General features: G+C 39.9%; 1 protein-coding gene across 1 annotated transcript; it reads right to left on the bottom strand.

Annotated features, from left to right (window-relative positions):
• Positions 1-733: 733 nt before the first annotated feature.
• On the bottom strand, positions 734-22053 carry tpo (thyroid peroxidase). Its single transcript, XM_080480698.1, has 11 exons — positions 21902-22053; positions 20723-20807; positions 20445-20605; positions 20015-20144; positions 18650-18779; positions 17705-17884; positions 15010-15507; positions 7845-8103; positions 4206-4376; positions 2520-2757; positions 734-2442 (listed from the first exon to the last, which is right to left on the bottom strand). The coding sequence occupies exons 1-11, from the start codon at positions 21990-21992 to the stop codon at positions 2208-2210; spliced, it is 2178 nt and encodes a 725-aa protein (XP_080336824.1). The 5' UTR covers positions 21993-22053; the 3' UTR covers positions 734-2207.
• Between the last annotated feature and the right edge of the window lie 249 nt (positions 22054-22302).

The raw sequence follows: 22302 nt of genomic DNA, 5'->3' as shown, positions 1-22302 counted from the left end.
TGTATGCTAACTTTTCACTTCGATGAAAGTAATAAAAAGAATTCTCTAAGAAATTCTCTCTCATTATTGTCGCATTTAGCAAATAGAAATAATTTTGAAAATCCTAGCGGACCTAAAACAGGAGACGTTTAGTCTGATTTAACTTCAGACAGTGAGAATAAAAAAGGTTTGTGTGTTTATTGGTTTTTTTAATACAGTGTATATAAACTTCTGTTTTCAACTGCAAAGTCAAGTTTAGATTGTGGAAAGACACCAGAGCACCCGTGGGATGTGGGCACAGTAGAAGCAAGATTTCAGGCAGTTATGAGATGAGCAGTGCCACAGCCTCTAAATTAAACTAGGCCTGGTTAGACTTAAGCTCCTTAGCTAATGATGTCATTCTTTTCCTCAGCCACCTTTCAAGGGGACAATTCACTCCTAATCAAGCAACTGGTTGGTTGCTTTAGGCCATAGGCAACATATCGTGTATTTGGCAAATATGTGAACATTTATCATGTGCAAAAACATCCAAACAAAGAAAAAGCAACTCTTTACTCTGCTGTATTAACCCCAATCACAGGTTGGTGTTGTTTTAAGGGTTTGCAAGTCACATTAAGTTCAAGCCAAATTTTCAACTTATAGTTACCATTGAAGTTCAAGGTTGTAAATCACAAGATGCATGCCAAATCAGGGTGGCTGAATGGGTGTAACCTTAAGTACATATGAAGTATCAACAATGCATATGACTCATAATCCTTGGACAATAGAATATTTTTAATGTTGACACACCCACATTCCTCACATCAATGAAAGTAAAGGAAAAAAAGAATTCAGAGCAGGAAGAACTTAGTGGCTCTGATCGTAAGTTGCTTGCTCCCTTTTCACGATGGTGAGCAAATTGATTACATTCCAAAGAGTCTATTTTATAAGTTAATTATAGTGCTTGTGCTGTAGTTAGCACTCTTAGCCCACATTGAGATTGAAGAGTTAAAGCCAGGTCTTTCTGCATGGAGTTTGCATGGATTTTCTTCCACAGACCACAAACATGCATTTGAGGTTAATTGCTGACTCTAAATTGCCTTTAGGTGAGAACTTGATTGTGGCTGTTCCTTTGTGTTTAGCCTGCGACTTTTCTGGCGTGAAGTTTACCTTCACCTGCACCCAAATGTCTTTCGATATTTCTTTGGACTTAATCATGTAAATTATTTGCCCCCCCCCCCAAAAAAAACCCCTTCTGCCTAATCATTCTATTTGATAAAGTCTTATTACTGATTATACAATCAGATGCAAATGTTATACTTCACTTCTTTAGTTTCATATATTATCCCTGGAAACCTGGCCTCCAGTAAAGTTCTGTTCTCAGTTCAGAAGTTGACTTAAAACATTCTCAATGATTACAGTCTCTCAAACCAAATAGTGTGAATGCATAATAACATGTAAGATACATCTTGTGGAAATAATGAAGCTCAGTGTTTGTTTTTATGTCGCTGTCCTCACTGGAATAATGGGTGTATTTTCTGCAGCTGCTGGTCGAGACGCGTCTGTGTCCCAAATGTAAATGGTGTAATAGTGCGAATATCAAAAACATGCAGGCTTCAATAAATATTGAAGAGTTTCACTGCATCATGGTGACTGATTTTAAGGATTAGACACTGACTCTATTCCATATTTCATATAGAAATCAGATTCTCATCCCTGAACTATTTCTACTTCTCTGTTAGAGCCAGTAGGTAGCAGTAAAGCACCATTCAGGCAAAGGCACCACAGCACTTCCTGAGCAATCATACAGTTTATGCTGTGTGTACTGGGAGATATATGTCCGATATAGTCTGTGGAACATCCTACAATAGCAAGTCTGTAGTATATATTTTTTACAATATCAAGTTCATTTAAGTTTCAGCAGATGTCTCAGGAAAGTCCCTTCCATGTTCTGCTTTTCCACATGATATGACAACATTGTTTTTAGTGCATGTACCTGCACACTGCGGTGGTCTATCACTCCACTCATTTCTCTCTCAAACTATTGCAGCGCCATCTAATTGGAAACCATGGTAACGGGAGTACAGAGCAACCATCCTGTCAGATGTAGAGGACAATATAAAATTCTCACTCTTTGTATGCCTCAGAGAGCCGCACTGTTGTAAGTCTGGAATTGAGTGATAAAAGTTCTTTACTTTAATATGGAGCGGAACAATGACTTTCAAAAAAATAAAAAAACATCCCTTGGATCAGTCCAATAGCTTGTCGGGCCCGGCTTGGCTCTCCGTCTCTGTCCACGCTTCCAGACTTACTGATGGTATTTGATCACACGAGACATAATCAGAAGGGTATTTGCCAAATCTGAAGGAATCAGGAGGAACTTTCTCGATGTCGCTGTTGTCGCAGATGAGACGAGACAGGGAGAACTTTATGAGCTCATTCTTCTGTTGCTGAGTGAACACACCCTCAGCTCGCCACCAGAACCTGAAAAATAAAGGTGTGTTTGAGTGAAGCGTTTGTTTTGTCTTCACTGACATGAAACTCGGCAAATCATGCCGTACCTATCGCCGTCGCGCAGTGCTTTCATCTGCTTTCCAATCAGGCAAGCGAAGAGAGGGCCAGTTCTTGAGCCAGGCAGTAAGTCTTCAACCAGTCCTCCAAGCCAGACATCTATATTATCAGGATGTTTGTACATACTTAGTATCTTCTTAGCAACCCTATAGTCTCCCACAACCTCTCCGAGATCCTCCAGCGACTCAACGAGGCTCAGTCCACAGAATTCTCTCCAGTCGTTGTATCCTGAAAAAGAATTTCAGCACAGCCCAATTCGGTAATGATCATATGGGCTTATTGAAGCGTTACATTAAAATAAACAAAAATATCATTGATGAATCAGGCAGATGGCTTGAGCAATCACAGGATAAAAACGTAATAGCAGTTGCGGATTAGAACATGTGATTATTTGCGTTCAGGTTGAAGTTATGAAAGGCATTGATACACAGACGTTCTTTAGGAGGCCCCGGGGAAATGACAGAGGAGCAACACCCTCAACATGTTCAGTGACTCATCCAACCACCGGCAATAAAAACAATATGAACAAATGTGCTGAAAGACTTGTGTTCCGTTCGGGCAAAATTAAATGGAAATTATTCAAAAACAATTTTACTGCAGTTTTTCTACTTTTTAGTTATGATGCCACTAACTCAACTCACGCTGTCAAACGTGGTTTCAGTTGAGTGCAACCAGATATGTCACCTTTCTTATTGCTTGATTTGTGCTGTATTCTCGAGACAAATAGGTTTGACTGTTGACAAATGGATGAGAGATTCAGCTGTGTCACACCAGTGAAATTTATTGTCGCCTTGGGCTGTTAGCTTTAAGCAGAACTGAAGATTGTGTTCCAAAAACCTTCTTCTTTTGTCTTTATGATTGAGTTGGCTTTACATAAAGCCTGCACTGTACCCTATTAAGTTAAGTTGTTAGGTTCTATAGGGTTAGGCTTAGGCGTAGGTTTAGACACTTAAGTATAAGCAGCGTAAGCCTAAGTATAAGCCTTCATAAGACACAAAAGCAGCAGTAGGCTTCTCTCCAAGTTTTGACCCATATAAGAGGTACTGAGACATTTTCAGGGTAAATCAGTGAGTTTTCTCTATTGCAAAGGTAAATTATGTTAAGAAAACAATAGCAAAGTACTAACAAAGGAAAGTATTTTCGAGCACCATAATCAGCCTTTCAGAGGTGTGGAAATTCTTTTTCTTTCTCAGTTGCACATGTGTGATGATCTGCATTCAGGTCAAAGCTGTGAAAGGAACTGATACCCAGACGTTCTATGGGAGGTACATGACAAAACTCCTATTCATCCATCACTGACAAGAAAATGAGATGAACTGAACAGTATACTTTCAGTTAAGTTTTACTATGTTTTAGTGAAACTAAACTGTAATTACTCAAAGACAATTTGTCAGCATCCATTCCTTTGAGCTGTACAGCATTGAAAAATTCTTTTACTTAGTAAAATCATTACTGAATCGACTTTGGAAGCAAAAACTGCAGAAAGTTTATATTGTCACCTCGTATCATTAACACCTGTAAATTATGTTTACATGGTTTTGGTTTGTTCCGTAACCTACAACATGACATCATAATGCTGGTTAAACGAAGACATAATAATAAAAAAAGGTTGATATTTCTCGATGGATCAAACCATAGATTGGTTATGCAGTGACCAGTGCTGCTAGCTGTCTTACCGGGGAGGCCGTGATCCCGTCCTCTCTGGAGGTTCAGTGAGGCCAGGTCCACGTGCTGCCGAGCATTAAGGACGACCATCCTCTCCGTCACCTCCTCCACCATCAGCATGTTCGCGCTAACAGCCGATGCGGCAGTGCCAACCATTCCTCTCAGGACTGGTTCGATCCCACCTACAACACAAAATCCCCTCTGTCTCTTTGTGTGTCTGTTGGATTTATTCTACCGACTTGTAAACTTAAATATTATATAATAAGAAGAAACCAAGCCTTCTGGGGCCAGGCCAACTACAGCAAAAACTTAACTACAATGCTGGCAAAGAGACAAACAAAAACAACATATGATTGCTGAGTGTTGTTTTCTCTGGATGTTCTCTTTGTTGTCGTTCAGGAAACAGGTTTGTTTACGACTCCTGGGCTCAGATTTGCTGCTTCCTCTGAGCCCGCTGCAGTCCAAACAATTTCATTTGAGCAAATAGAGCGAATGGACTGTTGGGGATGAATGTGCTTATTTATCATAACAATACATTGTTTTATAAATCTAATGCTCTTGCTGCTCTGCGGCGAGTCGACTTAACAGTGTATCGCTGCTGTGAGTCGGCTTCAGCCAGGGGAGATCAGAAGAGCATTCCAGTTATGATTGAGGTCGATTTAAATGTGAACTTCGCAGTCTGCATTTGTCGGCGACACTCTTGTTAATGTCTTTTGAAGATCGTACTTAATTTTCATCTGCACTCATCTACAATTTTTTTTTTATCACATGAACCTGTGTTTTCTGTAGCAAAAGTGAATTGATCGAGCCATATGTGGATTCTTTTTTTCGATTAGAGAACATTTTTGGAGCATTGCAGTTTGTGAAATTTTGACGTAGGCAGAGAGCGGTGGAGCGAAACAAAAAAACAGAAAACACAAAAAAAAAAAAAAAAAAAAAGAGAGCGGTGGAGCGAAGAAAACACAGTTTATTGTATCTGTGTTTTGAGAATTGGACGCACGAAACAATCCACCCAGATGACATTTTCTCGGCAGGCAGGTCGGTCTCACAGAGGGAGGAGTTAACTGAAGGCTTCAGCCGGAGAAAGCAACACGATTCTGCGCTGAGAGGATGAATCATTGGTAATATTCCTGCTACTGGCTCATGCCCAATGCATTATGGGTAGTGATTACATTTATTACAGCCTCTGAATCAGTGTGGATGAATCAGCAGCGTGTATTTGTGGGGAGTGGTGTATCGAGGCAAAAGAAGTGAACTTGGGATTGGAAGATCACAGGTCACGGGTCCCTTGACACCTGCCAGCTCCCCGGACCACCCTAATATGGCTGCCCACCCCAATACGGAAAAAGGAATTTCCCCAAGGGGATTAATGAAGTATCATTAGGTGGATTAGTATTTGGAGTGGTGTGTGTGGCATGTTGAAGCTTTGAAGTGGACAGATTTAGAATGCTCATAACAACGTATAAAAGCTAGTAATAAACCTATATGAGATATCATGAAGCCCTACACTGTGTGCCGAAGCAAATATGAGCAGATTCTCCTGGAAATAATTATGCGTTTCACTACTGCACAGTAGAGCAATGGCCTGTTTTTGCATTTCACAGCGAGAGTCAGTTTGGATGCCTTTCTTTGTGAATGTTACATGTTTTCCCACGTTGCCTTTATAGGTACTCTGGTTGCTCCCACAGTCCAAAAACATGTGTTTGAGGTCAACTAGTCACTTCAAAGTGCCCATAGATGTGAATGTGAGTGCGTGTTTGCCCTACGATGCACTGGTGACCTGCTGGGTCATTACCTGCCTTTGTCTGTAGTCAGCTGGGATTAACTCCAGCCCATGGGATCCTGAATTGGGTAAAGTGGTATAGAAGGCGGATAGATGGATAAATTGTTTCACTTCATCCATTTACTACTGGTCTCACTTGCAGGCCAGAAGGCAGCCTCAGAAAGCTGGTGTAAACACAACAGGAATAGAGACAAGCCACAAAGGTGTTGGAGGAATGCCAGCAGGATATAGATTAAACCATTGACACTCATCTCGAAGGCTGTATGTTCCTGGGAAAGCTCATGTCAAGTAAGTGAAGAAAGAAATGTTTTTTTTTTTGTTTTGTTTTTAACTTCCTTAATCTTACTAAGTAGTTTTACTAATGTGTTCGTAGGTTTAATTGATATTTTTGTTTGGGAGGTCTGACGTGGCCTCTCCTGGTGCTTGACTGGACATCTATTTTTCAACACTACTAAGTGGATTGTTATCAGATTTTCGGCAGAGCCTTATTTGCATTAATGGAAGCATTAACCAAGTTTCTATGAGAGTAGGAGAGCCCACCACTGAGCTTGATTTAGCTTGATTTATACAATTTCCATTATCATTTTCTCAAGTATAAACTGTTTTTGGCACCATGACAACTTAAAAGGTTACAGAAAATTATCCAGCAGCTTGTTTCAGGGATTAAGCTCCTCACACCCACTGCTCAACATTAAATAGACACAGTTAGCACCTCGCTCTAGTATACAGTGGAGTATTAACAGCTACAAATTGGATCTTTCTTTAAATAGTCTGCTGATACCAAACCTTGCGTCAACCTTGCATGTGTATCACTGTGTTTATGTTGTTGTGAAGGGAATTAATATGAGCAAATCTGTGAAATGGATTGTTTTTATCTCACTGTTTTTATGTAGTTTTATGTGATTACCGATTGCTGTATTCGTGTGTGTTTTTCATGATGGATAGCATAAAAACCCAGAGGCTTGAGTGAAGAGATAAACGCTCGAGTCCCAAACAGCTTCGACATTCACTAGCCTACCTGGCACACTGAAAAAAACAAACAAACAATAAAAACACACTCATTCTGTGTTAGTATGACATGATAAATTGATGGTGTTTTGACTTGGGAGTTCGGTTTGCCCTACTTATTTTCAGTTTGATTAAACGTAAAAAAAGAAAAACATGGATGTTCAGAAAAAAACTAAAACTTCATGGATAGTATAGTTACATTGAACATGAGGATGTTGACGAAGTTGATGAAAAACGATATGGAAAGTTGGTTTGGTTACCTGATCCAGCAGAAAGCTTTTATTTTATGTTTTTATGCCATTTTCTGGTTTTCCTAACTTTCTACAAATGCGAATATCAGTGAACAGGAGCAATATTCAGAATGGTCACAATGTGGTGAATTAAACCCAATTTGAAGAATTCTCCTCCAGTTTGTCCAAATCATGTTTGCTTGTAAGAAGTATAGCCCCTGCATGGGACATATATTAAAGACTACATTAGTATGAAATAAGTAATAAATAAGTGATGTTGTGAAAATAAATGGAAAAGGTCCCTGCAGTCAGTAAAACAAATGATTACCTCCAGTAATGAGTCTTCTGCGAATGGGTGCACATTGTATAGGTCACATAGGAGCTATGACATATTGGTGCAAGTTTCCATACATAAAATATGTCAGTGGTCTTTGCTTGTGTGAATCACTGGAACTGTGTGCACCCGATCATTAGAGTAAGGCGGACCTCCGATGCTGTGGATGACCTAAATATTTTTTTTTCCCCTCATCCATTTGCTTTTTTTTTTTTTTTTTTGTTAACAGTGCATTTAGTGAACTCACAAGATACTTCATTAGTTCCAACAGGCAGCTTCATAAGAGTGCACTGACCTTCTTTGACTATTCTCCATGGACTGAACAGAGTGTTGTGCAGTCTCAAGTGGGGGAAGTGCTCGTGCTCCTGGAAGCTCTCGTTCAATCTCTTGAGGATCGGGGAGATGGTAGCGTGGCCAAACCTGAATGCAGCTGTGGCAAACACATTGGAGGCTGAGGGATCCGCACTCGGATTGTATCCCCCATAGGGTCCAATATAATGGTCGAATGATGTTGGCCCAATAATTTTGGGAACATAATCTCTCATTGTTATGATCTGAAAGTTAAAAACAAAAGGAGGGGGGGGTTATGATAATTAGAAGTAAGATAATCATTTACTTTAATTTCAAAACCAACATTGCCAGATAAACAAATACATCTAAGCTTCAAGTTATGAACCATATCGAGTGAGTGGCGTGGATGTGCACACACAGCTTAAAGAAATCCCTGTAGGATTCCCAGTCATGTGGCAATTTCTGTAGAAATCCCCGAGCCTGGACATATGATTGCACAGTTGTTCTGTCACGGTTCGTTGCGGTAAACTTTATCTGTCCTCATCTCTATTTATAAAGGCCTCAGCTCAGCACCTGCATCTTAACATGTGAAGCACAAATGCATGAGCGCATATGCACAGATGAGGCTTCCATGACGTGATGTGCACTGCCTAATGTGATGGAACCAGACAGAGTTTAATAGCATCTTTGTGTTTTTGATGGGACAAAATGTAACGGCTGTTATACTGACAGTCTGTTTGACGTCAGAACGAGAGCAAAAATCTATTTCTTGACTACAACAGGTCATCTGAGATTATTCTTCAGGTGTCATATTTCGTATATTTAAACAATACGGAAGAATAACCTCTATACAGCCTGTGTGGAAAAACACATTGAAAATAAGTCAAATGGAAATATATTTTTTTTATCAGTGTGTGCAAGCAGATATAACTGGTGATTCGATCACCACTTTTCTGAGTTCAGATTACTTTTCACATGTACATCTTGACTGAACTGTGAAAGAATGTACTCTGAATAAGTTCTAGTACGACAAAAGGGTGACAAGTGTGTCAAGGAGAGCTGCATTCGGTGTGAATACTTAACTAAAGAACGAAAGTCTTTACATGCACACATATATAGAGTAATAACCATGCAACACTCACAGACACATAAACTCGGGGTAAAATGAGGTATGAACAGTGGTCATAACTGTTCAATAGAGACGCTGGGTCATTACAATTGAACTGAAGTAACAGCACTGAGCTTGTTTGAATTATATTAACTAGCAGCTCATACAAAAGTTAGTCATGGAGTTCCACAGGGTTCTGTATTGGGACCCAAAGTTTTATTGTTATACCTACATACTTAATGTAGGAAACGTTAATTGCAATTATGTTATTTCAGTAATTGTCATCATTATGTTATCATTGCAATAGAACTAAAAAGTTACAAATTATCTGATTATGTTAGTGTTTAAACTTAAAAGTTCAATACCGACTGTCAAAAGTTTCCCTAACAAGAGACATAACAGTATTCCTGTTATTCACCAGTGTGCTTTTGTTGCTTAATTGTTTGTTACTAAATGTACCTCTCTGACTTATATAAGCTCTCAAAAAAAACCAATGTTGTGCAGCAGCTGATTCAGTTAATGGACTGAAAAATTCCAAACAAAACAGGTCTGGATTTTTAAACAGTTAAAGCTTTTTATAATAATTCTCCTGCCATGTCTCGACCACTTCAAAATCTAAATAGACCATAATGATATTGCTTTTCTGCACTTCAGCCTGGATAAGCAATGGTCTCCTCAGCTGACATTAAAAAGCAAACCCAAATAAATCCAGTTGTTTTTCATTGATCTTTTTTTTTTCCTCGCTGCTCCTTGCAGATAATAAGCTCTCCCTCAGCATTGAAATACCTTTTGACCTCTCCATTTTACTCAAGTTTCACAGAGTGATATTTTCTCGCGGCTGCCCACAAAGAGTCGGCTAGAGAAGAAATGGATGGTATGAATACTTTCACCTATCTGCACCTCCCTGGCTTTTCCCACCAGTTGAGCTGCAGCTGCTTGTTATACGTGGGGAAAATGTAATGATCGAAACTATAACAAAAAGCTTGTGGATGACACTAAAATGTGCCCATGAATCAGTTTTGTCCCTGAGACCTCTTTAACCATTTTCATCTAATTAGAGTGCAGCATCAGCTTATGTGGGTTGTTCTTTCAGTCTTATGTGACTGAAAAAAAAATAAAAAATTCAGATAGAGAGAGGGATGCTCTTGGTGTATTTAAATGCAGCTTCTATGTTTAATTCTGTCTGAAAGTCAGTGTAGGCGAAATGATATGTGGAGTTGGGAGGTATTTTAATACCACATGCAAGCTTACATGCATTCCTAGGAGCATCGGGTTTTTTGTTTTTTTAATAATTATTTTCAAATGTATATTGCATTTCAAGTTTTTGACAAGTATTCATCACTTAATCACTTCTGTCGTAAATTTGGTCCAGAAATATTCGCCTCATCTTTCATTCCATGTTGTGTGTCATGCCATTGTCTGTGCTGATGTATTTATTGTTTCCACTCGTATGTATTTTTACAGATATATGAGGTACTTTACTGTCAGATTGATGAGCTTTCAGGCTGAAAAGCCTAATTTGCTGTGCAGCCACTTTCCTCACAGTATTGAGCTTCAGCTGTCGCCTTCACTGACTGACACCAGTAATCTGTTCACAAAATTTGTTAAACACAATTAAAATAATACATTAGACTGTTTCAGTATGTAGTGCTGTCTATGCATGCCGTACTACATATTCACACAAGTACAAGTGACAAAGAAGATGGGGTTGAAAGTTGGCTTGCTTGCAGATATTCATATTTATAGAATATGGATGCAGGAACACATTGTATAAGTAGATACACATCCGCTTGGCATCCATCGTACAAATATAGCCATGAAACACCCTCAACAAGTATGACACATTTTCAACCTGATCGGACTTTGTCATTGACCTGGAATTTCATTTTGTTTACTGAGAAATCCCTGCCGTGGCATGTTAGTGCATTTAACAATGCTGCGGTGACAGTGAAGGAAAATGCAGAATGAAAACCGAGGCCCAAGCAGCATTGTGTAAGCTTGTCTGTAGGTAACAGCTGCTCGGTGGAATCAGATGGGGACATTGAGGGTTGGGGTGAAGTAGGAATGCCTGGTGAGAGCTGTTGAGATTCAGTTCGACCATATGGACCGCAAACCACCACAATGAGCTGAAAGCTGTTGTAAGCTGCAGAGGTCGGCTGTGGGATTTTTTTCCCCCTCCTTTCAATAGAATAGGATAAGTAAACTTTTCACATTGCAGTCATTTCAATTGCTAAGATTAAAACTGTTATAAAGAAGCTCAGATTTTCTTTTTCAGGGATTGTTTTAGTGGAATGCACACATGAATGCTGAGGTGTGTTATGCATAGTGGTGATGACCACGTTCTCTAAAGTCCTGAATTGCAAAAAAAACCTAAATTGTTTTTACCAGGATATATTTTGAAGAGGATGTATGTATCACAGGTTGACCGATTATATGTCTTTAGTATGCTTGAACTGCAGCTTTCAATCTTGTCTTTATCACTCGCCCGCTGTCAGCTTGACTCTGAAATAGGAAATTCCTCCTCAAACTTTTGCAAACACAGAGACAAAAGCACAGAGCTGCAGTACTCCTTAAATTCTTCAACACCGTCTGGAATTTTCTCTCTCAGAGAAAGGCAGATAACACTAGTTTGCAATGTGGTCACACCAGGATAGTCTCACTTTTTTTTTACTGCACTTCCAATACAGGGATTTTACAAGCTGGTCATGGTTACAGCTACAGTATGTAAATCCCCTACCTGCCTTTATGCTTCATCCTTCAGAAATTATTTAAAACCCCTTTATCTTATACCACTGCTTTTTAATATTGCAAATCTCGTTCTTCTGGTATTGTCCCTGAGTCACCTGAAAACAGCCATTGTTAATTCACAGCCTGATGTCAGCACCTAAAGTCATGACGATTCCACACTTTGAATGAAAGGAGCTGTTGTGATTTTTAGTTGAAAACTGCTGCATCACCACAGTTGTGATTTGTAAAAGATCCCTCTGAAAGCTTATGATGACAGCAGAGCAGTGGATGCATGGCTGGATGATTCTTCCACTCATTGAACATAAAACAGCAGCTGTCAGCAAAATCAGCAAAGACGTTCCCAATGAGAGAAGATTTTTGGACGAGTCGCCTATAGTGTGCCGAGCTCAGCTTACAGGGATTGTCATTGTTATTTCAAAGTTACCGTATCAGGCATGGATGCACAGTGACAGCAACATTTTATCTTGGCTTTCCATTTAAAGGTTTTGATGCAAGAACCGAGATGCTTTTCTGTATGAATTTGTCGAAGATTGTCATTCCTGTAAGTTCTTATGAAGGAATGAAAAGTAGTTTTTTCTTTTGTTACAATAATTGACTTCATGTTGACTGAAATTACACATTCCACTCTAGCAAAGGCTTCAATGAAACATCGGGGTAAAACAGATCCTGTTATAAAGTCATGGCTGAAAGACTTGGCTTTAAATAATGGCCAAGATGTACACTTGGGGTCATGAGCAAAAGTATATCACTGATAAAAACTGCCTTTCCGGAGGAGAGCTACCACTCTTCCACAAAGATAGGGGCTAGTTGAGGTGGTTTGAGACCCTTATTGGGAGCCCTGTGGATTTCCTTTTCTCCGGGATAATACAAACTAGGATAACAAGAGGTCAGGAAAAGACCTGCTGGAGATAGTTTCCCTCTTGAGGCCTGGAAACAGCTTAGGGTGGGCAAGTATTAATACGAGGGATATGGATGTCTGGGTTCTTTTTTTTCGCCCCTTATCTGGATGGGTGGTTGGATGGGTGAATGGATGGACGGAGTTTTTTTAGATGCTTCTAAGTAAAATGTAGTACGCAGACCAAACATTTATTTCTTCTTCTCAGAAGCAGTAAATACCCGGGCTGCCTCTGATGGCTGTGCAGCGTGTGGGCTTCCTGACTGTCATTTGTGGAGTCAGCTTCAGCAAATGTCAGTTCAGTTCAGCTGGTAATCAGAAATAATCCCTGTATTGATTTTGTGAAGTTTCGCTGTGTGCCTGCCATTTATTGACCACAGATAGAGCCATGCATAAACAGAAGAATTCTCTTTTCATGTGTACTAAAGCCCCAGCTGAGGCTTATTTTTCTACTTGCTAAGAACACTGTACTGACCTTGAGTGTCACCAGAAAGAATCTAGTTTTTTCTCTCATAAAAAAGCTCCCGTCGAGATCATTCATATTAGCTTGCCCACCTCATATACTGTGTAACTGCGACGTGCTTATGCTGCACGGCAACTGCAGATTCTAAAATCACAAGACTCATAAATGCCTGATTACTTTGTTTTCCCTCAGGTACAACTTGTGTTCCTCACTAGAAGCTTTACTGCTGGAAAACACCTTGGCTTTTTTAAATTTTTTTATTTTTATCTGTGCTTGAATTGTGTCTCTTAGCTTCAGCACTAATAGTGTATTTCAGTTGTGTAGATAGAGTCCAACATGTCTGGATTGAAAGGTTCAAAATGTCCACAATCTGCTGATGGGAATCTTGTATTTGATCAGTGAAGATTGGCAAGAACCGAGGGGAGGAGAGAGGAAGTGGGAGAAGGTCAGGTCATCCCGGATTGGAATTTGGGGGCTGGCTTTTAAACACATCTGTGCCTCAGCACTCGGCTGTCAACTTTCCCAATATTGCCTAAAATTCGAATTGTCATGGCCCCATAACATCCACAGTGTGACCCTTGTGAAATTTCTCATCATTATCAGCCCTGAACCACCATTAGTATTCATGCTACCACCATCAAATTTGATCCTCTAGCCTGTTTGAGAGTGTTTTAATGGGAAAGAAGCTGCATGTAATTTTATTATGGGGGAGCTAACTAAATAGTAATTATAAGCTTCATTTGTGACTCAGGAACTACAGGCAGCAGAGGAAAACCTGGGATAACCTACAGACAGAACGAAAGAATCAGTGGCACCTATTGCTATTTTTTTTTTTTTTTATTTTTACGTGGAGAATTTGAACCAATTAATTTTTAGAAAGAAAAAAAGAATCCAGACAGAAAATGCACAGGCAGACACAATCCAACAATATCAAAGACAAATCAGGCTTAATTGTGTTTTCCCCACCACATTTTCAGAGGAGAGGTGTCTGAATGTGAGGACAGTCCTACTGATAGAAGAGGGTTAAAACGGCAACGTCAGCAGTTGCAAAAAGTGAAGCTCTTTAGGAATTTATTGCAAAGTCTGTTTATAAGCCAACCTTACTATGATTAAAAAGTATCATCATTCTGGGTCTGGTACTGAAAGAATTGATTGTCTAAAGTTAATAAAGAATTGAGAGTTTAAAGACACTACAGAGAGAAATTTCCTTGTAGTGTTAAAACAAAGGATATGAGGTGAGTTTCTTATTATATAATCTATAATATTAAGCATTCAGATTACTGTATTATCAGTTATTAATATCAATAGCGCTACTCGCATTGAACTTGTTTCAAGCCAAAACAACAATTAAAGGACGCAAAAATTATATAAAGAAGGTAAAAGTCAAAGCACAAGACTTTCATTCACAAAGTTATTGTAGAGACCAAGTTGTTTTGGTATCTAAAGCGAGTAACTTATTGCGTGACAACATTTACAATGTGTTTATAATGGGCTTTAAGGCAAAATGAACATTTGGGTTCTTTTTTTCTTTCTGGTTTATTTGATGTTTAAACCAACAAGAAAATGTCACAATGTAACCCATATTATCATCATGATGAAAAAAGTCCAAACTTGAGACAAACAAATGTTTTTAAAAAAAAAGGTCCTTGAGCTTTCAAAGCTATTGTTGTAGTTCAGGAAACAAGAACAATTCAAGTTAATTTTGATCAGGTTGAATGTGAGCGACCAATAACTCAGTTAATACTGTAAAATGTCCTATTGTAGATAACCTTAATGTTAAATTGAAAAACGCTCCTTCCAGTAGCAAAGCACAGACATTACATATGATCAACACACACAATCTTAACATATTTTCGTGCAGAAAACTGACAACTGCTAAGTTAAATGGAAGACTTTAGTTTGCTGTATAGATGTGATTTTTAAAGTGAGTTTGACTGGGTTTTATGCTCACCTACCTGGTGCAGAGCGCCAATAATCTTGCGGGTCTCCTGGTATAAAGTCTCTGAGCTCCAGTGACCATTATTGTGTTTCAGTGCTTCTGCGATTCGATTGTGCTCCCTGAGCCACAGGGTATGCAACGTGATCAGAGGCAGACCCTCGTTGACACGGCTGTCTCCTGCATTGAAACAGTCCACCCTGTGACCCTGCTGATCCTGCTGGCAGGCCGATGGCACCGTGGCTACAAAAGGGAGGTACGGTCTTCCTTTGAGATCCTCGAATCGCCCGTTGACTGCAAGTTTTCCATCCTGGCCAGCGAGGTCACGTAGGAGGTTCTCCAGCGTTGGAGTGTGGCCGTACACAACTGACGCGTCCATGAATGATGTGATGGCATTTATCTGCTGCTGCTGCAGGGCTTGTCCTATATCACAGCCAACACTGACAAAGCAGCCCGGTGCAGAGCGATAAAAAGGTATGCAGCCCTGCGCACCAGAGACATCGTCATCGTCATCTATCTGTGGAGGAAAAAACATTTATGGTACACTTCTTCACACGCATCTCCAACTACTTTTGTTTTATCAACTGGCTGCATTTCTTAAGATCATCATGGAATTTTGAAAGGAGTGAAACACACTTTTGAGAGGACACTTCGGCCCCATTTACGTGACAACATTTCAAGTGGTTCATGCATTTTGCATATGTGTGTTTTTGTAGAAACGGCAGAAATGCTGAAAACAATGTAGTTTTCAGGTTGGGTCACTAGTGGGTGCTGTTGTTGGTTTTTGTAATGAAACCACACACAAATATGCAGAGAACAATATGCTCTAAACATCGTTATTGGCAAGTACAAGGACATTTGTGTGACCCATTGTCCATCTACACATGCATGTGCAGAAAAACTATTTACTGCGGTCGTATTGCATTTTGAAAAAGTTGTTTTCCCTCATTCACACAGAGAAACACAGTTGGAGTCTTTGCTAAAAGTTCCACCTCGGGAGCTGTTTTCAAAACGTTGCATCTTCAGTGGCTCGGAGCACCATTGTCATGTAAACCAACATCCACAATGCAATGAAAGTTTTCCAGTTTTCATGTTGTTGTGTAAACGGGGCCTAAATTGTCTGTGGTTTGACCTGCACAGGAGCCAACAATCGTCTGCATAAAAACTTTAGTCTTCAGTACTATGAGGCCATCTATATGTGTATCCATCCCTCCCATCAGTGTTTCATCATTTTCAACAGACAGATAGGAAAGTAATCAAAACTTCTCGGTCACATTCATCCGATGAAGGCTTGTGCAAAACAAAAGTGCATCATAAGGTTTATTTCACATATTCGGACCACTAAATATTTTATCGTCTTTGTAACGGTACCAATTAATCATGCATCTTCTTAAAACAGATGGCACACAAAAAATGTACCTGTTATTTTCCTAACTAAAACATAAAAAAAAAAGAATACCAGCAGTCACTTGGGAAAAGTCGCAGAGCAGCCATTAGCACACCTCTAAATCCATTAATCCAAAGCAGGTGTGCCAGATAAGGCAGAAATGAATAGAACCTTGTTAGCGGGTGACAGGGGAAACCTTTCTTATTAACACCTCTGACATTTAGGCTCTGTGCTTCTCTTTTACGATTGAAATGTGTGCCGTCGTCACGTAAAGACCTAAAGCGCTCTCTAAGGCCTTAAGGAAGAGACTCAGGATACCTTTGAAAATGGCAAGGGATTTTAGAATTACCTCCAAATGGTTTGAAATAAATGAACCTGCTGTGAGGAAAATTAACTTTTAGTGGTGTAGATTTTGAACAACTGCCAATTTATTGTGGTTCCACCAGATTTATCCAGAACAGACGGTGAGAAAAAGTTTTTAAGAGGCCCAAAATGTTTTCAGCAGATCAGAGGAGAACATGTGTCACAAAGGTCACCATTGAAGAGATATTGCACTAGTGAGACCTATATGGAGGAAATTATAATATATGAATGAGCATAAGTTAATAGGCTGTTCAGATCACATAATGAGAATGTTTGTCACTGAGATGTTATTACAGTCCTGTAAGTCCATCCCTTTTTGCATTAATAAGTTCCCGACTATACTATAGTCACATAAGCATGAGGTTTACAATACTTTCAGAAGACTCACTCGTTGCTAGTGTTTACAGGTAGACAAAACATTTGGAGTGCTACAAAGCTGCTGCCTCTTGCTTGTTCTGCTTACACTAACTTTTACATCATTTAATGTGGTTTGTATTTACAAAAGCATGAGCATGATCCAAAGCTGTCGTGTTACCATTTCATCAAACCTCTGTTTACTGGAGAAGTGTCTCATCCATCCTAAATGGAACCACTATATAATATACGGTATTCAAAACAATGACAATGACAAAATTTCACTGTTTCAGTGTGGTTTGATATCTTTACTACAACAGTGGCGTCGTCTGTAAACTGACTGTATTTTTACTTGGATGGAAGCGGTAACAGTCTCGGTGGAAAGGGTTGAGGTGAGGAGGGGTCGAGTACAACCAGCTTGTGGATGACGAGTAAAGTATCCGAGACTGTTTAAGAAATAACAAGTAACCTCGAAGAGCTGCAATTGCAAAGTAGCTTAGAGAAAATGACGAAACCTTCTTCAGCAAATGACTGTAAATTGTGACGTGTAGTAGTTTTAACGAAACAACATAAAGAACACAGACGGAGTGAAGAAAAGAAATCACTTTACCTGAATGGGGAAGCATGGATGCACATTTTCACAGTCCACTTCAGGACAGAGTCCGGTGCTTTGGGGAGTAAAGGTGATGTCGTGGTCAATGTACTGGCCCCACTCCACAAGCATTTGAGAATAATCCTCATCAATCGGCTTAGAGGAGCTCCTCAGTATTTCTCTGCTGACTTTCCGAGGCTGTTGACAAAGTAGACTTTCAGACTCGGGATGACAGGAGGTACTACTTCATTAGAGAAATTGAGTTACTTTCTTTGAAAGGCCAAAGTAGTTCATTCTCTGATTTATCAACTTCTCTTATATAAATAGATAAATGGGTTTTAACCCGACTGAGGGGTCTCTGACGTGTCCAAGACATTAGTAATTTCTACAATAAAGAGAAAGTTGGCAACTATTAAAAATAAATTATGCAACACATCAATTATCCTAGATGTTATTTACTGACCTCTGTTAATAGGAAACGGAATGATGAGAATCAAACATCATTAATTCACTGAAACACTCTGGTTAATTACGGCTCTCATACATTGAGGTAAACTGTAGGATATGAGTGATGCATATTAGATGAGTTCTACCACTACAAGCCTCACTCCGCATAATGACTGAATAAATTAAGACTGAAATGTCAACGCAAGCGCAACAATATCAGAAAGTAATGTTTATCCACATGTCTGGGAAGTATTTTTTTTCCCCACACTGTGCAGGCAGCCTTTGTTAAAGCATCGGCTGCAATATTCAAATTCAGCCCTAATCTGTGTCATCTCTCACACACACTGCTGCCCTTCCCAAATTGTTGTGGACTTTATCAGTTGTGAAACAGGTTAGAAAAAAAATTAATGGAAAGCTACATTAACTTGGTGCTTCACAGGGTGAGCTCGGTTCATTTCTACTGTAATTTCTCTGCTGGGACTTTTGGGTCTGTCGGGCTAGTATTTTGAAGATTACCGAGGGAAGTTGGAATCCATTATGGAGCCGTTCTCGGTTCCAGCCTTTGGGTTCTCTCTGCCCATCGTCGTATTCAGCTGGAAGCCATCTGACCATGGCGGTGTTGGCCGCTCCCCAGCGAGGATTTTGCCTGACAAAGGGAATGGTGAAGTGTGTCCAAAAAAATACTGCTCTGCATGAGGGGTACAGTATGCCTCCACTGAATGAAACATCAGTGTTTTCCTAAAAAAAAACCAACATATCATGAATTTGTAAAACTACACTCTTACAGGTATCATTGTGTTCAGAAGTGAGCTCCACCAAGGTTTGATGATTAAATGCGTTTCCCTCTGACTGACAGACTATTTGATCTTGTGGGTATGAACAAATTACAGGGGACCTTTTTATATGGATGGAGGAAAAGAAAAAAAACACGCCTCACTGTTTGATCAGTGTTCTTAATCCAGAGACACACCACTGGTTCAGCATTGCACTCCCACAAAGCTGTCAGATTGCAGTCAGTGCAGCAGAACCACAGATATTGACGTTTGTGTTCCATCAGCTGACAAACACGCCAACCCTCCAGCTCCTTAGATGTGACACTTGTATTTTTTTCGTTTTCCTTCAATTACCTTCACTTATTTCTCGCAGTTTTCTTTGCTTGGACACATCAGTCGTCGGTGTCACTCGACTCTGCTTCACTAAACTCCTGCTGCTTTTGATAATAGTTCTAAAAAAAGCCATCAACAAATCAAGAAAACAGCTGGATAATAGTTCCCACTGCAATTTAGACACCCCGAATAAAACACAACTCCAGCTTCATTATGTCAGGTCAGGTCAAGTGAACGTACTGTCAGGCTGAAGTGAAAGGCTTCATGTAAATTGAATCATTAGTGATTTCACGCCGATGGAACTCAATGTTAAAGCGACACTAATGAGGACAATTTTCTACATGCCCACATTACTGCATTAGATATATTTCTATTTGAAAAGTTTCTGTTGTGGGGCCAACGAGGCCACATGGCTTCCCACTCTTGTGCACTCTGTTGGTTTTTGCACGAGGGCGCACTTAGGCCTCTTCCATAGCATCTTCTTTCTGAACCAAGCTGGAATATGTGGGCCACCTGACCACAAGGTGCTCCTCAAAAAACACCGTCGCCGTGTGTGACTTCATCAAACCATCCAATGGGTAATCGTTACATGACCTCACCTCACCTTTCACTCCTCTCACGATCACCAAGCAGCATTATTGTCTATCTTCTTAACATGGGATTTGTTTAGATCTCTGCTTTCAGTGTGAATGCGTTTCTCACACAACATGTGCTATATATTGCTTGTTATCACCACATTCTTGGTTGCCTGACACATTAGAAGTCATTGGGCTACCTGTTGTTGCAGACTCCTGATATCGAGCGGTACTTGCTGTGATGAGTCTGTTGACAGTCGGCTGGATGTGTTGCCGAGGGACATTGAGACATCTCTGCAATCAGCGCCACGTCTTCCCACGACAGCATCTCTATTGCAGCAACATTGGGGAGTTAACACAGATAAGTAGAACTGAAGGGAATTCATCAGAAAGGAGACATGTTGTAAAGTGTAATGAAAAAATGTTGTCTCATTACAACATCTTTTATGGAATCGTGCATCGACTTAAATTTTTACAGTGTTTTTTTGGGCCTGTGAGAAAAATGAAAGGGGGGCCAATTAGAATATTCTTTTTTTTATTGTGTCGAGTTAATTTGACACCACGGTACCAACCGTTTCTATAAGTTTTTTCGCAGTTGAGGCTGAATTTAATGAAAGAAGGCAAATCTACCTTGTGCTGTGACATCCCTTTTATATCTCTCTTTTGCTCTGTTCTTCAAGACTTGCAGAGTTGTTTGAAAAACCTCTGCGGCTCGGGAAATCTCCAGGGTCTCTGGCTCAGTTTGCCGGTGGAATGTAAATACACGAGAGGAAGATGAGGCTGTGCTCCGTCTGTGGAGAAAATGACAGATGAAAAGAGCGTTTTTTGGTTCTTTTCATTCTTTTGTGAACAAGAAGTGCATCGTTTGGAGTGCAGACATGGTTATTATTTATCTGACAGTTAATGACCGTTGTCTGGAGTGGAGGGAGACTTCCTTTACAATCTGAAGGCTTTCTTGATATGATGCCATAAGTAAATCTTTTATGGACGAGGCTGGAAGATAAACAGAGAGACACATAAAAAAAACAAGGAGAAAAAAAGGCCTTATATATAGTGTACACGGGGGCTTTAAAGGGCCAGTGTGTAATATTAAGAGAACTGAGAAGTAAACATTAACAATGGGAAGTACACGGACATTCGTTGGATTGGACTGTCGACTATAAAACTACCCAGTCTGAGGAGAATATGGACTGTAAGTCTTAACACTCTGGAGAAAAATATTGTTGTTATTGTCCATCTACTTGCATTTATGGAAGAACTATTTACTACAACCGTGGTGCACATGCACAATAGCAGCATTTCAGGTTGCGCTTTGCACCATTTCCACAGAGTCAAGTTCCACTTTGGAAGTTTTTAGTGGCTCTGAGTACCTTTGTCGGGAAAACGCAAGAAAAGTTTTCTGTTTTCATGTGTAAACAGCTGTTGTTTCTCTCTTTTTTGCCAACGAGAGTTATATTTATATATATATATATATATATATATAAATAGATCAGCAACATTTGATCACATTTGTTTTTTCATTCACAAAATACACAATAATATACAAAACAGTGCTGCAGGTTGCAAAGCACTTCGGAGTGCATCTAGGATCTGTCATATTGTCATATAAAGCTGGAAAAAAGTGAAAGGTTGAGCATTTGGAAACAGTGGGAAAGAAAAAAACTCCTGACATTTCAAGAAAAATGAATTATATCAGAATTTGCACTTTCTCTCGGAACAGATATAAGCTAACGAGCAACTCGGACCACATCAACTGATGTGTACAAAGGTCACAGTGCCTCGAGTCGCCCCTCGACTGGAATAGACTGGCTCATCACGGTCCTGCTCAGATAAATCCGCTTGCCATCATTGTTCACCGATCAGATAAAGCCTCAAAATTAAATAACATTTCTGACCTGCACAGTGGCGGTAAAAGCTTTGTATTAGAAAGGCGTCAAATCAACAAGTGGGCTTTTCGTTAATCATGGCTGGCTTACAGACTCAGGAGTGCAAAGTTAAATGATCCAGGCAGAAAGTGATCCATGGATCTGGATCTATTCAACAAAACAGCATTGTTTTTGGGAACACCTCAAACGAGTCATACTTACAGTTAAACCTCACGGCTTCATCCGCTGAAAAGGTTTGCAGAGCAGTGCAGAGCAGCATTACAAGCCACAGGGAGCTGAAAGAGCAGGCCATGCTTCATAGGCAGTTTACAGCAGACGAGCCACACTAACAATCAAAGACGCGTCTTAGCGCTGTCTGCACCGCAGAGTCCGTCTCTATATACTGAGGAAAAAGCAGGGAGCCCAATGCCAAGGTTAAGTAAACCAGTTCACACTACAGTGACTCAGAGATTCAGTGTTTCTCTTCTTCTCACTTGACTGATTTGTTGGTTTTTTTTTTCCTCCCTTCCATTATTTCAGCCACTTGTGCTTTTTGGCAGATGCCACAGCTCCATGTCACATTTTTAGAGAAACAAAAACAACACGATGCACTGCGTGTTTGT

This window comes from Lipophrys pholis (assembly GCF_963383615.2).
Source record: "Lipophrys pholis genome assembly, chromosome: 14".
Taxonomy (NCBI): Eukaryota; Metazoa; Chordata; class Actinopteri; order Blenniiformes; family Blenniidae; genus Lipophrys; species Lipophrys pholis.
The sequence above is the reverse complement of the archived record's forward strand: the minus strand, read 5'-3'. Positions and strand labels throughout refer to the sequence as shown.